The sequence below is a fragment of the Fukomys damarensis genome, unplaced genomic scaffold, assembly GCF_012274545.1.
Source record: "Fukomys damarensis isolate Sample0158 unplaced genomic scaffold, DMR_v1.0_HiC HiC_scaffold_14, whole genome shotgun sequence".
NCBI classification, from domain to species: Eukaryota; Metazoa; Chordata; class Mammalia; order Rodentia; family Bathyergidae; genus Fukomys; species Fukomys damarensis.
Window position 1 is genome coordinate 1,291,986 of NW_022900926.1, and position 16,727 is coordinate 1,308,712.

The following is a 16,727-nucleotide window of genomic DNA, read 5'->3' on the forward strand; positions in this document are numbered from 1 at the left end:
TTTTTTTTTTTTTTTTTTTTTTTGGTACTCAGGACCTTGCACTTGTGAGGCAGGTGGCAGCACCACTGAGCTAAATCCCCGGCCCCCAAGATCCTTTTTCTATTTGCCCAAAGACTATCTTCCTGTTCCCTCTTACCTATCTTTAATTTTGCTTCTTATTTATACTTTGGGTTTCCCATATAAGAAAAATCAAGCAGTATTTAACCTTGTGTGTCTGAGTTACTTCACATATACCAGTCTCCAAGTGCCTCCATTTTCCTACAAATGACTCAAGCGTGTCCTTCTTCCTGGCAGAGTAATATTTCACAGTGTGTAAATGTAACATTTTCTTTATCCATTCATCTGATCGTGGCCATATAGGCTGTTTCCAAGATTTACTACTATGAGTTGTAGCAAGCTTTCCTGTGAAGGGCTAGAGTGTTCAGGTTTTGCAGGCCACGTGGTCTCTTCACAACTACTCAGCTGAACCGAAGAGCTCTCTCTGCCCCAATAAAACTCTGTTGACAAAACCAGGTCCTGCCAGACTTGTTAGTTTACTGACCCCAGGTATAGACCCGAATTGTCCTTGCGTACATCTCCCTCCTCTTCAGCAGGGCACGGTCACTTCTGCTGTGTGTCATCATTAAAGCTGCTAAAAGGTAAAAACCACACACAAATGTTATGGATTTCTTTGCATCTCCAAGGTGCAGAACTGTTTTCAGAGCTCGTTGTAATTATTCCCACCTCGTCTTGGAGGATACAGGTTGCTGCCTGTTTCAGGGCTCTGGAAGACAGGCTGTAGCTTCCTCAGGACCCGACTTGGCAGGTCACCCGAGTTCCTGCCTGAGCAGGGTTCTCTTCTCAGAATGTTTCTCCATCTTGGGGGCACGGAGTGGCAGAAGGACTTCAGGGTGGACATGTGGGTGGGTTCCACTGGCCACACATAGCCCAGACCTGTGCCACAGGAGCAAAGGGTCAGCACCCGAATACCAGGGTACACGGTGCGGGGCTCCCAAGGAGCACACCCCATACTCACCCATATGCCCTGTGCTCCGCCTTTCACCTCCCCGGAAACCATGCTGCTCACCCACAGGACGTTCACTCCCCACTCTGCAGCTGTACTGAGACGCACAGACGACCCTCGGTAATGACTCCTGCAACACAGGAAGGCGAGGCGGCATCTGCTCCTGCGCACGGGTGGACGTGCTACTGCAGGCAGCCCCTGAGCTGCCAGCTCACAGACACCCTGGCCACAGAAACACACCTCGGTCGTCCAGTGAGGAGCGTCTGTCATTCACATACCGTGCGGATTACTCATGTGAAGTCTGCTAGTCAACGGTGTTCGGCCTTTTATTAACTTTTTTAAAGCTTTAGTAAGCACATGTAGCACAATTGCTACTTTGACCAATATAATAGTACAGTCCCACGATATAATTACACCCATAGTGTGCACAACCATCACTACTATCGCCGCACTTTCCCAGCACTCTAAACAAAACTGCTAACCACTGAGCGCTAACTGCCCCTTGTCTGACCGTGTCTGCTGCCTGCAGATGTGCTGTCTACGTGAGACCACACCACGCTGGTCCTCTGGAGTCTGGTTGTTCACTGAGCACAGTTGGTTGGTTTGTGCTGTGGCACGGGTCAGAACTCCATCCCTTTCCAGGCCGAATACACAGCCGTGTTACACCGCGTGTTGTTTACCCACTCGTCCGTTTGTGGGCCCTGCACTTTCCCATGCTCGTGCTCCTGCCCCTGCTGCCGGCATCCTGCTCTGAACTGGCCCCCTCTTAGTCCACAGTGGTCTCAGTCTTTCTGCTTCTCCTTCTCCCTGTCCTCCAGCGCGTTCGCGGTCTCCTTCCCGTGACCGGAGACTCAGCTCTGTTGCATTTCTCTGCACCCCAGGCTCACGAGAGTGGCCGGAGTCTCCACTCGTTCACTTGCGGCTCCTGGACAGATGCTGTGCCTAGTGGGGCACTGGTCGGCTTTGTGTGGCCACCAGAATGGGTCCCACCCTCTGTGCCTTGTATCAGCAGAACACCTCCCATGCCCAGAGCCCAGGCCCAGCCCTCAAGTCCCTGGGCCGGGCTCAGGGCCACAGGGCTGGGCCGTCAACATCTCCATTTTGGGTCTGCCCCTGTCCTCTGCCAGCTTCTGTGGCTTCACGGCCCTCGTCCTCAGGCACTGACTCATACGGCACAGCTGAAGGCTCCAGCGGCTTGTGCTGCTGGACTGGGCAGGGCAGGGTGGTGCCTCCCCGCCTTAGCTAAGGGCTCGCAATGCTAAGGGACCTCTGGACCCATGCACTGGGTGCCCTGTAACAGGAACCCCCCACCAGCGCGCTTCTGTCTGCGGCTGACTCAGAAGCAGCAGGACCCGCACAGGCGGTGGGTGGCCGACAACAGGCCGACGGCAAGGCGGGGAGCGCATGGCTGTGGCCGAGCCCGCATTGAGCACCCACGGAGCGAGCCCCTCAGCTTGGCTGTTGTAGCTTTTTTGTTTTTTCCTGGGATGTACGAAACAGGAATCTGTGTGAACATGGATTCCTGCCCATTCATGAAGCTGAGTGAGGGTCTGTCGCACGGGAGGTAGAGGCAGGATCCACCCTGAGCTCTCCGAACCCCTGCGAAATTATCGGGGAAGCAGGTGCCGACTGGGGCGGGGCCCGTGCGGCCTACCACATGACTGGCTGCTCGGGTGGTCCGGCGCTGGGGTGCAGCCAGGAAGGCGGCCTTGGGGTGCAGGGCAGAGGGCACACGGTGGTGCTGCTCTTCTTAGCACCGTGCTGCTTAGGAAATGAGTCACCAGCCATCAGATCTCAGCGACTCAGTCGGGAGACCACTTGCCCCATAACGGATGTGCTCCCTGCTTCCCGACTGCATGAGCGTGGACTCTGGGTTAGACCTCGGGGAAGAGCGGGCGGGGAGCAGCAGGGGCCAGAAGTCTGGGTCTCCAAAGACAGCGTGTTCCATGTTGTCACTGATGCGGGCCACGCTCACCTTTAGAATTTCCATGGTGGGGTCTCAAAAATATTGCAGCATTTAACCAGAAATGTTGACCTTTTTCTTAACAAAAATGAAGGAGGGAGGGAGGGAAGGAGGTAGGGAGGGAGAGAGAATATGAAGAAAAAGGGAGAAGTAAGAGTGGAGTAATAATGGAGGACTTGGAAAGTATTTGATTTCCAGTCAGTGACCCCAGAAGTCAAGCCTTTGCATTTCGATGCACTTAATAATAATTATTTATTAATGATAATAAAAGCACCCTTATTAGTTTAGTGCCTCCAGCGTGGGAGGCCATGCGTGTGCTGCTTCTGCAGCGGGTGGTGGTCATCGGAGCCACGGCAGCTGGCGATGACCTGTGCAGAGCCATGACCCATGGCCTCGGTGCTGGAGCCAGCAAATCTCTCTAGGCCCGAGCTGTGTCCCAGGCCCCCTGGACACACACAGCCGTGCCAAGGACAGACGCAGGGTCACTGATGAGCAGGTCCTCCCTCCCACCCAGGGCTCACTGCACCTTGCTGGCCTCTTCCAAGACTTTTGCCAAAACGGTGCACACAGAAGGCGGCAGCTCAGTGCACAGGGACTCCTGCCAGCTACTCCTCATCACAGCAGCATTGCAGGTGACTCCTCCTGACTTGGCTCTGACTTATTTAGGCACTGGTGTGTTCCCGCCACTTCGACACCCAGACCAGGCAGTCTGCTTCTACCTCAGACACCACAGAACTTGTTTATTCTTCCTGAGCTGCAAGTCACTGTGAGATACACTGCTCATCCCCATATGTTCATTTTATAGGTCACGGAAGGCACGGAGAGGGAGGCTGTGTTTTACATTGCAAGCAACATTCAGGACAGTTCTCACAAACACTGACCATCTGATATTTCACATCACAGTTGTGTTCGGTTTCCCTGCACAGAAACCCCTCCCAGTATCGCTGGAGCCCCGTTGGCTGACTGCTGCATGACCTTGGGGGTTCCCCGTGGCTACCAAGTGGCCTGCACTCTCCCCACACTGCTGACAGCAGAAACATCTGTTAGCGTTCTGCATTTCCGTCTCTGCGCTCAGAGAGGACTTATGCCAAACAGTTAAAAATAAAGGAAGCGTTGATGACATTGGTATCTTTTGAAGAGAACAAACAGAATGAGGGCTGGAAAGGGAAGCATGGTCGTAGCCGCCCACTCGTCCCGTCTGTGGAGTACTGCAACATCCAAGCGAAGGCCTGGATCAGAGCAGGGCGCAGAGACAGACGACAGACGACAGACGGACAGACAGACAGACGACAGACAGACGGACAGACAGATGCAGTGCGGGGACCCAGCAAGACCCTGACTCAAAATACAAAATGACAAAGGGCTGAGGGTGTAACTGAGTGTGAGGGTCTCGGGATCAATTCCCCAGCACCACAAAACACACACACACATACTAAGACACATGTATACACACACACGCACACACATACACGTATGCACACACACACCTACATTCATACACACATCAAGTATAAAATGAGGGGGCGTACAGAATGCAATTTAGACAAAATCTTTTTTTTTATGGAGTTCTGCAGTCTCCGCTTCTCCGGGCTGTTGAAGAACTCCCTTTAACGCTCTTTCCTCCTCACTTGACCTGGTTTTCTTCCTCCTTGCAGCTCTGGTATTCCCCAGCGCCGGCTCTCCAGGTGTGATCTCGCTCTGTTCTCTCAGATAACTCCGGGAGCCCCGCCATGCACAGCCCACTCCACCCCTTCCCTCTCCTCCTCCTGCCTCTCCAGAATAACAGTTCCTTCTTTCCACTGGATCTGTTTTCTTGTGAAGTGCCATGCATCCCTTTGAAGGACTAAGAGTCTTTCACGTTGGCATTATCCGAAGTCGGCAGTTGGTTCTAACCATTCCTGTGTGCAGGCGGAGGTATGTGGCAGGCAGTCCCCAAGCCATGTCCAAAGCTGTCACACAGCAGCAATACTCGGGTGTCTCCTCCAACGGAAGGCGGAGAAGCTATGCCCACCTCTCCGCAGGCACAAGCCAGCATCCTCCTCAGTCCGCTCTGTGCCCCTCTGCCGCCCGCTCTCTGTGCTGTGATGGAACACCTGAGAAATTGGCTTCACGGAGGGAAGGTTCACTCTGGCTCAGGGCTCCAGGCCCGGTTCCATGAAGCCGAGCATCTGGCCTGTGGGGAGGCCATGCATCGGGACAGCGGCCGGGTGGAGCACAGCTGCTGCCCGGTGCCAGGACAGAGAGCGTGAGGGCAGGGAGAAGAGGGAAGGGAAGGAGGGGAGAGAGCGGCGAGAGCCGTGACCTCCCGTCCATAGGCTGGGCTTCTTGGGCCCTGCCAAAGCCCCATAGCTGGGGCCCAGCTGAGCCCAGCAGGCTCCCTCTGAGCTTTCTGTTTCCAAACTGTGACTCTCTGCCCTTCAGTCAAGTGAGAAAAAGAAAGCTGCCCTTGAGAAATTGCCCTGTTCCTCAGACACTGCGTTGGCATTTTTATAAATGTACCTTGAAATGACTTCCAAACTGTGTGCTTTTTCCTACAGAGATAGCTTTCAGTCCATTAAAGTCATTAGTTTATTAAAATTCAATTCAGATGTTTCATGCCAAAAATAAAATGAAAAACTTTCTGTTCTTAATGATGTTCCACAGCCACTGCTGGGCCAGCTGTCGGACAGGCAGCTACAACCCCTGGCTCCAGTCAGGTTTGTGAGTTTCCTTGCCGGCCTCCCCGCCAGCCAGGTCCATGCCGCACCGTCCCAGGCACAGGGCTGTGAGCTGCACGGGGTTCTTGTCACGTGCAGGGCTTGTGCTGATCCTTCCCACAGTGACCGTGAGGACGGAACAGATGGGAGCAGAGCACAGTGTCCGTGTCACGGTGCTGTCTGGACGGTGCGTGTCTTTCCAAGACCAGGGTGCAGGCTCGCTTGGCCCCGGAGAGCTCAGGGTGCACACAGGCCCGACCCCTGGAGGCACGGGCCTCACCTCACTGTCCTCACCCAGTGACCCCAAGATGGTCCTGGCCCTCAGCTCAGGGGATGGGGCTGAGTGTTTCTTTGCTGTCAGAAAGTTGAGCAACCCAGACGGCCGGAGCCGTGTCTGTGGCTCTGAGACCAAAGCTCTGCAAGATGAGGGCACAGCTGGAGTGCGGTGGGGGTGGGGGCTGTTTGCTCCCCTCGCTTAGTTTTTTTCTGTTAAGCTAAAAAGACTGGGGAATCGAAACTTTCCTTGCTTTTTAAAAATAAACCTTTCTGCCATCATTTGAATTATCCAGTATTGATCCTGATTAATCCTAGTGCTTGCGGCCTGCTCTGTTTTGGGGAAATGAAAACTTTCTGTACCGTCTGTTAACAAAACCTCTCAGGCAACTTTCAAGATGCCTCCCCTGTATAAAATTCCATTTAATCTATCTCGTGAGCAATTTTAGGGTGCATTCTATGCGAATGAACCCATTTTTGCCAAAGGCTGAAATTTTTCAAATTTTTTGCATGAAATATATATTTTACCCGGAGAAACAAGAATGTGAAAACATTTCATTGTGTTGCGTCATTATAGGTGTTCCAAAAATGGATCACTAGAATTACAGAGAAACGTATTAAGAATAAGGTGTGCGTTGTCTTTCTAGAGTAACATCCCTGGAAAACACTTGGCGGTGGGCTCCCCACTCGTTCCTGGCTGCCTTCCACAGCACGGCCCTGGCAGCCACGTGAGAGCAGGGTGTACCCACAGGAAGCCAGGGTGACTGGGGGCCCAGGCTCTGTCCCATCCTCTCCCTGACCCCACCCGGCAGTGCACTTGCCTGATATGGACGCTCAGGCCAGAAAGCTCAGGGGGCTCGGCGGGGTCACAGCAAGAGAGAAGGGAGCTGGGATGTGAACCCACTTTGCGGTTAAAACGCGGTGGCAACGCAAGCCCGCTTTTGTCACGTCCCCCATCCACTGCGATGGAGGCAGCTCACACAGGAGACCACACAAGGTTGCTCCTTTGAAACTGAACCCTGAATGAGATTTCAAAAGGGAAAATAATTCACAAAAGAGCCGAGGTGATTGTAGTGTGTGGAACACACCATTTCATGCACAAAGCTTTAGTGCAAGGGTGAAGCTGCTGAACGCGGAATTTCAGAAGGCAAACATAGGGCCGGGCAGGTTTTCTGAGATCATGTACAGGGGTGTGGAGGTAGCGGTCTTCATTCCCTATCACTTAAGTCAAAGAGTAAGGCACATTTTTCTCCATGGGGGAAAACAGAATTAATTATTTCAAGTTATTAAGTGAAGCTGTTGCTAGTGCAGTCCAGCACATAAATCCATCCAAGGAAGTGTAACCGGATGGCTGGACTGTGCACGACAAGGCAGCAAGGGACAGAGCGAGGGGTGTCCTAGAACGAAAATCAGCTTAGAAAGAAAACGGGGGAGAGGCAGAGACCAAAAGCACTGTGGTGGAGCGCTTAGGCACGGGCACCTTCCGTACGTGCGGTTTTTAGCTGCCTTTCCTGTTATGGAACCACCAATGATAGAGTCCTTTAGCTTTTGCTTATAGTCCTGACTTACTTAATAGACTCTCTGCGTCACTCTCCTGTTCTCCTTATGAATATTTGTCTTTTGACCAGTTGCTGGTTCTTTCAGAGTATGAACATAAAAAACAAAATAGGAAAACAGAGTCGATGCCTTTTCCGCGGAGGCAGACTGTGGTCAGCAGCAGGATAACAGCTGGTGACTTGCACGAGAGCTGCACGCTGCAAGCTCTGTGGGTTCTGTTCATTGCGGACCCTGGCTCTCCATGGGGATGACTGGCTCCGTGGGTGGGCACCGGCCGGCTCTCACTTCCCGTCACCCAGCGCAGAGTTCAGTGCGGAGGCAGAGACGGAATTGTGAGAAGCTCTGCGGTCAGTGCGGTGAGCGAGTGAATGAGTGGACCGGGAGGGGTGGCCACACCGTCCTGTCCCCTAACCGCCACAGCAACTGCCACGCACCCTCCAGGCCACTGCACGAGCTTCCGGAGTCCCGTTTGCTGGCGTCTCTGGTTCCCGATCGCAGTACGCAGTGACCACGTTCCTCGTGGGGAGTGGGACACGTGCAGGACCCATCTACGTCCTCTGTTCGAGTCCTTCCTCTTCTCCCTCCAGCTCTTGGTCCCCTCCCTTTTGCAAAAGATCTCCATACTCTCTTTTACCCAGCATCCATTTTGCTCTTTATTTGGAGTTTCACTTTCTCATAAAGAGAAACCATGCAATATTTAATTTCTTTAAGAAATCTGTAAATTCCCGAGACTTTTATACACAGATGCCCATCCCCCAAACGCTATGAATTTCAATCATGCAGCTTAGGAAGAAGCTCGCGGTAGACAGCTTCGTTTGCTCTGCTTTGTTACAGATGGAGCAGGAAGGCAAATGATACTACTTCTTTCTCTTCCTCAAGGGTGATCGGATCCCAAGGACAGTCGCCAGCGTTAATAACAGTTACTCCCAAGAGGACAAATAACCTCTACATGGACTAAGGCGAAAGGGGAGTGTGTGGTCAGTGAGGGTGTCCTTGTTTATGGCTTCATTTCAACCTGCAGTGCAATATCAGTGTTTCTCCCAGGTTTAATGAGGCCACAAACAACCAGCTCTTTGCTGAGTGGTGTTGGAGACTTTTGCCTTTAACCTGATGTATTTTAATTTGTGCTTCATGAGCTGCCCCAGCAAATCAGCTTGGTACTGAAGGGACATTTGGAAGTGTTCCTTGTGCTAGCCACAGGGACTAGGAAAAGATGAGGAAACCACAAGACCCAGCCAGAGCAGGCAGCGGAATTCCCTTTCCATCAGGAGTGCTGGGGTGGTCACCCGTTCGGGAGGGAACCAGGTTTCTGCGTGCGCTAACCACTCTGCATTGTGTCCTTCAGTTTTCCGGACTCTATCTGCTGTCTTTCTTCACCATCCTCATCGGGCTGGTGCTGTACTCCTCCACCTCCACCTACATCGCCCAGGACCCCCGCGTGTACAAGCAGTTCCGCAACCCTGCGGGGCCTGCCGTGGACTTGCCCGCCGCAGCCCAGGTGGAGCCCTCGGTCACCTACACCAGCCTGGGCCAGGAGACCGAAGAGGAGCCCCATGTGCACATGGCCTAGGCCACGGCCCTGTCCGCCGTCATCTCCGTGTTGTACATAGAGAAAGGTATTTACTGGGTGCAGCTCACACAGGTGGCCTGCAAGGTAGCGAGTCTGGGAGCTTGGAGGGCACCTGCTGAGGGCCGCTGGGGCCCAGGCTTGTACACCTGCCTGAGAGGCACTCAGATGGCTGCCCGTCAACCCTGCACCAACTGCTGTGACATCAGTGTCCTCGCTGTTCTGATCTGTATGACTACTGTGTACCGATTTTCAGGAGGGCCTTTGGACTCCTGGTTGGGACCATTGCCAGACCCCCACGTAGCCCACAGGAGCCCCACTTTTCTATGGCGAGTCCTACTCTTTGTAAGGATCGTACTTTCTTTTTTACACAGACACAGAGCGATGCAGGGCAGGGAGCTCCACCCCAAGAAGTACTCTGTCCCGGCCTGGGTGGCCGCTGGCATCTCTGGCCCTGTTGGATCGCCTGCCTGCCTGCTCAACAAGTGTTTTGTGCTGTGACCCTTGTGGGGAGAGGCAACTGACCATATAATTCTCTATTCTAGGAATAGATTTAAAGCAAACATTTTAGCCTTTTTGTATTTCAGCCTCTGATTACCCAGGCCATTGCCTTTACATTGGGCCACGTAATTCAGCTAATCAAGTCCCCGTGACAGCAGGACAAGGACTGTTCCATTTCTGTGGCTCAGGGGAAACCCCAAAATAGGAACATTTGTGTTTAGCACTAGATTTGCTTTCAAACTTTTTTGGCCCTCCCTAAATCCTCTCTTCAAAAATTACTTTTTATTTTCCTTTTATTTCCTAGACTTTCTAGTCTAATAAATTAATCAAGGCACAGAAAAAAGCCATGCTCCTCTATCCTCTTACTTATATAATACCTGTTTTGAAATGCACCAGCCTGGAAATCTTCTTTATTTTGGAGTTGTATTGGTCACACCACCTCCCGAAGCCACAGTGCCGATGTGGAACCCACCCAATGATGGCCCAGTTGTGGTGGTAAAGGCGGCACCATTGAAAAAATCTGGCAAGGTGATCACATTTGACATCCATCTGACAGCAGCACGTACTGACACAACACCCTCATGGTGCAGAGTACCACAGGGTCCCACAAGCCTTGGGCAGTGTGTCACTAGCCCAGCCCAGTGCCCTTAAACAGCACCTTTATTCAAACACAGGAAACTAAGAACCACTGACCTCTGTCACTCAGCAGACCGCGAGTCAGGGTGTGACGTGCATTAGGCTTGGCTGATTTGAACACCACGCCCAAGGGTCTCTGGTGGGCTCTAGGGCTTGCACAGGGTTCATACCTCCTTGAGCAATGCAGATCAAGGCCTCTTAGGTGAGCACACAATGCAGAACACTGATGGGTAGAGAAAGATCGGGGTGTGGAGCCAGAGCGAGGCCTGGAGCGCAGGCCAAGCAGCCCTCACCATGCCAGCACTCCTGTGGCCTTTCTGAGAACCCCCATGCAGGCAGTCGTCCTGCCTCGCAAGATGGGAGAGAAACTCTTCTCTGACACATAGATCCCGTGATCACTTCTGCCCCTAGAAACAGGTTCCACCTGCTGTGGCCTCAACCTGGTGTCAGTCACATCAAGACAGCCTTGCTCCCTGCTCCTTAAGAACCAGTTAAATACCTTTCTCTGAATTTTTTTCTCCACTCAGATCTGAAGAACTTTAAAGATTGTGGTTTTATTTTTGTGTTTACATTCTTTTGGTTTGCATAATTTGCTTGACTTATTTCATTTTTAGTATTTATTTTAAGCCAAATGTTTTTGTGTTTTGGATTCATTTTTATGACACTGATTTGTAGACACTTAGTAAAGTCTTATGAGAAGCAAGTGGCTGGAACAATTTCTAAGTCCACTCAGTGGACTGGGAATTTTCTTTTTAATTCAAATTTCCAAAGGTTTGCGCTTGACCAGTGGCTAACGGCTGCTGTCTAAGTTACTCTGGGTGTCGACAGACTGCTGTGTGGAAACCGAGAGTGAGGGTCAAGGTGAGTCCGCCATGTGCCCTCTGTTGTATAGCATCCTGGTAGTCGGCCTTCGCATCCCCAGGCCACCTTGCCGTGCCAGTGTGTCTCTAGAAAGGCTGGAAAGGTACCGAGCTGTCCATGGTCAGGAGTTCCAGGCTCACATAAAGGGGAATTACGGTAGCAAAGGACAAGTTCTTTTTCTGTGTAAAAACGTCGATCCTTTGGGAGTGGGGAGGGAAGTGGGAATAGGGCAATCTTAACTCTAGCAGTTTTAGTTTCTGAGATTTCATAACAGTAGAAACCAGCAAAAATTTCAGCTTTTCAGTCCACCTCCACACTCTCCTCTACAAGATAAGACTTTCGAGATCTGTATGCAACGTGTTCGGGCTGTCCTGAAGCCCGCCCACCCCGGAGAGGTGGTGGTGCTCACCTCCTCACAAGTCTGCGCTTGGTCCCACCTTCCAGGCTCCAGACTCACGCAAGACTGGGAGACCAAGCAAGGGGACGGTTTGCACCACTATGTCCCATGAAATGTTTGGATGTTTAGTTTAGGTATTGCTAACTTGTGCTATTAACCTTCTGACAAGCGTGTAGTATTGTTTGTTTTGGTTATTTTTGATTTGTAACCACTTAGTAGTCCCAGCTAGTTACCAGTACAGATTTTACCCCATGGGTAGGATTCTATTGTTCAGCTACAAAACAAAGCACACTAATCCTGACGACGCAAATGGAAAAATATGAACCAAAAAACAAAATTACACCAATAAGTTCAACAAACTGTCTGCTTTTTTATATTTGCATGCTCCCCTCTGGACTGGCTGTGGCAATGTAATGCCTGTATAATGTTTTCAAATAAAAATAAATGCTTTACGAAAGCACCGAGCTCTTGGATTTCTTGAGTGTTTTCCGCACTATGACAACCAGGAAGCAGCTCTCTTGGGATTCTAGAAATAGCAACGAAAGCAGATAGTCGGGTACAGGTCAAGATACAAACCAGCAAGAAAATATTTCCAAATTAGGAACGGCACAGCCGGTCTCCAAAGGATAGCTCCGAAAAGCCAAATCAGACACATCTGTCATTTGCAAAATTAATTACCTGGGTACACTCACACAGCACCAAGCCCACTGCTGGAACACACGCAGAACAAAATAAATGCACCCTGGGGTTTCTCATGAAGAAGCAAGTTCTGCGAGCACTGTGCCTTCCCCAGAGCAGAGCATTTGTAAAGCAGGGACGCCCCTGCCCAGCACCGCACGTTTCTGCCAGAACCCTGACTCCCAGGATCCACTCTCCCCCGAGCACCTACAGCAGGCTCCACACACACTCACGTTCGTGTGATTTGTATTCACCGTCAGACTTTCCACAGCAGATGGACCCCGTGACTGTGTCTGAGATATACGTTCACAATCGCTTTTGAAGAAAAGCGCAAATTTCCCAGGTTAAAAGGAACTGCCCCTGCCCAGCACCGCACGTTTCTGCCAGAACCCTGACTCCCAGGATCCACTCTCCCCCGAGCACCTACAGCAGGCTCCACACACACTCACGTTCGTGTGATTTGTATTCACCGTCAGACTTTCCACAGCAGATGGACCCCGTGACTGTGTCTGAGATATACGTTCACAATCGCTTTTGAAGAAAAGCGCAAATTTCCCAGGTTAAAGAGAACAGCCACACACCAAGTGCTCTGGGAGGCGCTCGAGTCGCCCCTAAAGCACCAGAGCAGCACGTATGTCACAGACTGCATGAAAAAATGCGACCCACTGTTGAAAAATACTTCTTCGAAGAATGTAAATCTCTCTCTAAAGGATTGTTTAGTTTTATTTTGTAAGCTCTTTGATTAAAGATGAAATAAAGTTGAACTTCAGCCTAGTTTATGTCTGAATGTCCAGCAATCCCAAATGATTAGGGTCCAGTTAGCATGGACAATAAATGTACAGGTCATGTTCTATCTTTTCCTCCCACAGAATTATAATTTTCTTAAGAGAAAAAACTGGGTTTCCTAAATACTTGAAAGCCCTTGATGTGCTAAGGCAAGGAAGCAGTTGAATAAACACCATAGCTATGAATATGAGGCAAAATACCAAACCCTGAAATTCAGCAGGAGGCTATAACTTATTATTTTGTCTCCACGTTTCCCAGGGAAACCGACCCTAAAGTGTGGAGTGACCTTGTCTGTATCAGTGCACGGAAGCCTCAAGTGCATCTGATTCAATGCTGAGGCCTTTCAATGGTAAACACAAAGCATAGGAAAAGATGTGCTACAAGACTTCTTTTCGCCTACTCTTCCTGAGGAAAGTTTTTACCATAAGACTCCTTTTCTTAGAAAGGAAGAAATCATAATGCCCACCTAAATGCACTGAGAACTGAAAAAAAAAAATCACTTTCGATGTTTGGTCCTCAGGCTGAGGCTCAGGCTGTGAACTATTCTTTTGTGACTTGAAAAGATGTTTTGAGTTTAGAGAGCACCTTCTTCACCATGTACGCTGACCTTTCTTTATTCCTTCCTTTCCTCATTTTTTTTTCCTTTTTCTTCTTTCTGCAAACACAACCAGAGGGCTCACTGTGGACTGCCAGGCAGGTTCTCGGCCCCTTATTCTCGGTGTGGTCAAAGATATTTAACTAAAAAACATTATAGTACCACTGAACGCCCTGCTTCTCCAGATAGCCTTCACCAGTGCCTGAGAGGACAGGCCATTGTCCTCAGATGTCTGGACAGGTCGCTTCTGGACTCATTGCAGCCCGATTAACAGGAAAACTAACGACAAGTGGAGAGGGTCCCTGGGAATGCGCTCTGAGATTAGGGCTGAGGGGGATGACACAGAACTCTGCAAAAGCACAAAAACGAGCTTGTCATCCACCCTCAGTGTCAGCACCCAGGCAACCCCATGATGCCGTAATCACTGCTGGGAAGAGGCAGCTGCTCCTTTACTTTGCTGGAAGTGATCTGCGTGCACTGCCCCAACCTCCTGGTACCGGCTAACCCATGCAGACGTCGTCCTCTTTAACGACTCTTCAGATTTATAACCCATCTTTTTTTCTTGGTACAGTTCTGTTCATCATGTTCATAGAACCTTGATGTCTTTTTAGTACAGTACACCTTGTTTATATAGAACTGTAATTTTTGCTTATTGTATTGTATGATACTATAGTTCTATGTCCTGTTATCCATTACAGTGCTGCATATAAAGTTGTGCAAATAGAAGCAAAGTCATCAAGTTGGAGTTTCCTTTGACCATTTTTCTTTGTTCTTAATACTGTAACATACAGAGTATATACAATTAGCAACTGATTGTCTCTGGAATAGAACTTGAGGGGGTCCATGTGAGGTTCATCTAATTAGATGCAAGAGCTACAATAGAGCATCAAGCAGGCTGAGTGCGCAGCTCATGACCAGGGCACTTATGTGGGCTGAGACTGGCTGTAGTTGTGTCCAACACCAGCACAGACTTGGTCTGGACCTGGAAACATGGTCACCCTGGCTCTGAGAGAGAAGCAGGCACCTCCCTCCCCACAGCAGTTGGCAGCACAGAGCTGGCCCCGTCTGAGGCAGGACAGTAGCACGAGGCTGGTCTGGCCACCTGCTCACAATGGCGAAACCACTGGGGTCTCGTCCCGAGAGCAGCTGTGCCTCAGCACTGCCTCCCTGTCAGGCCTGCTTCTCAGTCATCCATGGCCAATACGGGAGAAGACAGAGGAATTTCAACTGCCGGAGCTCTGACACTACCACTCTTGACTCGCTGCTAAATGAACAGGTAAACGTAGAAGAAAAGAAAAGGTGTGAGCCTGAAGGAGACAGCTGTGCTGGAATCATTTGGAGGTAAACTGCCACAGTGGACACACTCATATTGCAGGAAATGCTGCATGACAAATCAGCGCCTGGACCCTGGATGCGGATTCCCAGCGAAACAAGAGATTCCTGGGCACAAAGCAGCAGGTGCGGGGCAGCAGCGAACCCCTAACACCCTTTGCTGGGCATCCCCCCGGCAGTGTCCACAAACAGCACTTCCAGGGTTTTGGTTTCAGGTTGGAACTCAGTGCCAATGCCTATTTTTGTGCAAAGTCAGGCTCCTTCCTGGCTTTCGAGGCTTTGTCTTTGTGGGCAAGGAGAATTACTTTCACAGCACCTGAAGAAGGATAAGTTTTAAGTAATAGTAATAATTGCAGTTTCACAGATGGCTGGCCATGTGCCAGTTTCACAGCAAACTAGCGAAGAATAAAAAAAATCCACTTGTTCTTCAGATGACTAGTGTTCTAAATGAAATTACTAGAGAAAGAGGAAATGGGCTAATCACTAGAATAATCGAAACAGTCTCATTATGGGATGCTCTGTGAGCTTTTGTTTGAATTCTTTAATATAGTTTTTGGCCTTAAATAGGATTTTAAAAGCTAAATGGGTCATACAAGCATACAAGGTTGAGTGAGTCACATAACTGCTTCATGTTCCCAACATTTTGCCTATCAGGCTGCATTTTAATTAAAAGGAGACTGGTCACAGATAGAGAACACCTCGGCACAGGGAATTTAGTGTCTGTAGTTGAAGCAGAGACTCCATTTTGCATTCAGTTTTCACTTCATAATTGTGACTCTCAAAGGACAATGAAGTCCTTTTTTACTGTGGTCACAAACTTAAACACAGAGTGTGAGATCACGCACAAACAGTGCAGACCACTGTGTGACAATCTTGCCATCCCATGGCTGTTCGCTGCTCAAAGGCACGTGATGGCCACGTTAGTCAGAGGTGGGACGTAGCCTTAGTCACCACTGGCAAAACCTTGCAGGGAGCGCAGCAGTGCAGATCCTAGTGTGAGCCTGGCCCGTGGCCACTGGAAACAACGTGGCAGCCAGATCCTCAATGCTAAGAGGGCAGAGCAGCTTCGCAGGCGCCTGGAGGAGTCGGCCTTATTAACACACCTGTCACCAGCAACGCCTGATGGATAATCCCAAGAAGAGAAGACAGAGAAAGCGAGCAGTGTGTCCCAAGTCTGCTGCCTTTATCCTCCTGGATTAAATCGTTTCAGGAGAATCTGCAGATGGAAGCACGTTCTTTGCTATCCCCACCTCACACATAAGTATGGGGTGGGTCCCTGGACTGTCTCTGCTGTACACCGCCATAGCCCATTATGTGACTAGGCTGCAGTCGTCAAACCGGTGTGAGCGCCCCCAGCTGGCTGAGCCCTGCCAGCTAAGGGTGTGAGGAAATTAAGACCACACAGCCCATTCATCCACCATGGAGCGCTGGGATTTCCAAAGCCGAAGCTGTCCCCGCTGCCCTGAGGGATCCATGTTGCTCTTTGTGTGCTGCGAGAGTCTCCTTGAAGACACTGCCTCCTACTTCTGGAGTAGGGGAGTGCTGTGGGCTTTGTCTGAAAATGCCTCTCTTCTGATTGGGTGAATGTGGATTGTTTCAATTTGCAATGCAATCTCCTTTTACTGACTCTTGGCATGGTAAAGAAACAGACTTTTGCATACTAATGTAATTTTCCACTTTTCCCCATTATAATGAAAAATTCCCACCCATCTCTAATAAGACTGCAGTAAGAACTCTGTGCTTTTTTGGCATCTTCATGTTATTTCTGTCTATTCATCCTAAAGTGTGAGCCCAGATTCACAACAGTGTTCCACTTTTATTTCTACTGATGTCTTGGCTTGGTCTCCCTAATTCCTAATTTTTTTTTTTTTTTTTTTTTTTT

The 16,727-nt window shown here is 50.1% G+C and overlaps 1 protein-coding gene across 2 annotated transcripts in view; it reads left to right on the forward strand.

Annotated features, from left to right (window-relative positions):
* The window catches only part of Slc35f1 (solute carrier family 35 member F1), a 311,583-nt gene extending 299,770 nt beyond the window's left edge, over positions 1 to 11,813 (forward strand). For both annotated transcript variants that reach the window (XM_010644966.2, XM_033763196.1), the window contains one exon: positions 8,838 to 11,813. In XM_010644966.2, the coding sequence (XP_010643268.1) occupies positions 8,838 to 9,062 (225 nt within the window). In that variant the 3' untranslated portion in view covers positions 9,063 to 11,813. The remainder of the gene's footprint in view (positions 1 to 8,837) is intronic.
* The last annotated feature ends 4,914 nt before the right edge of the window (positions 11,814 to 16,727 follow it).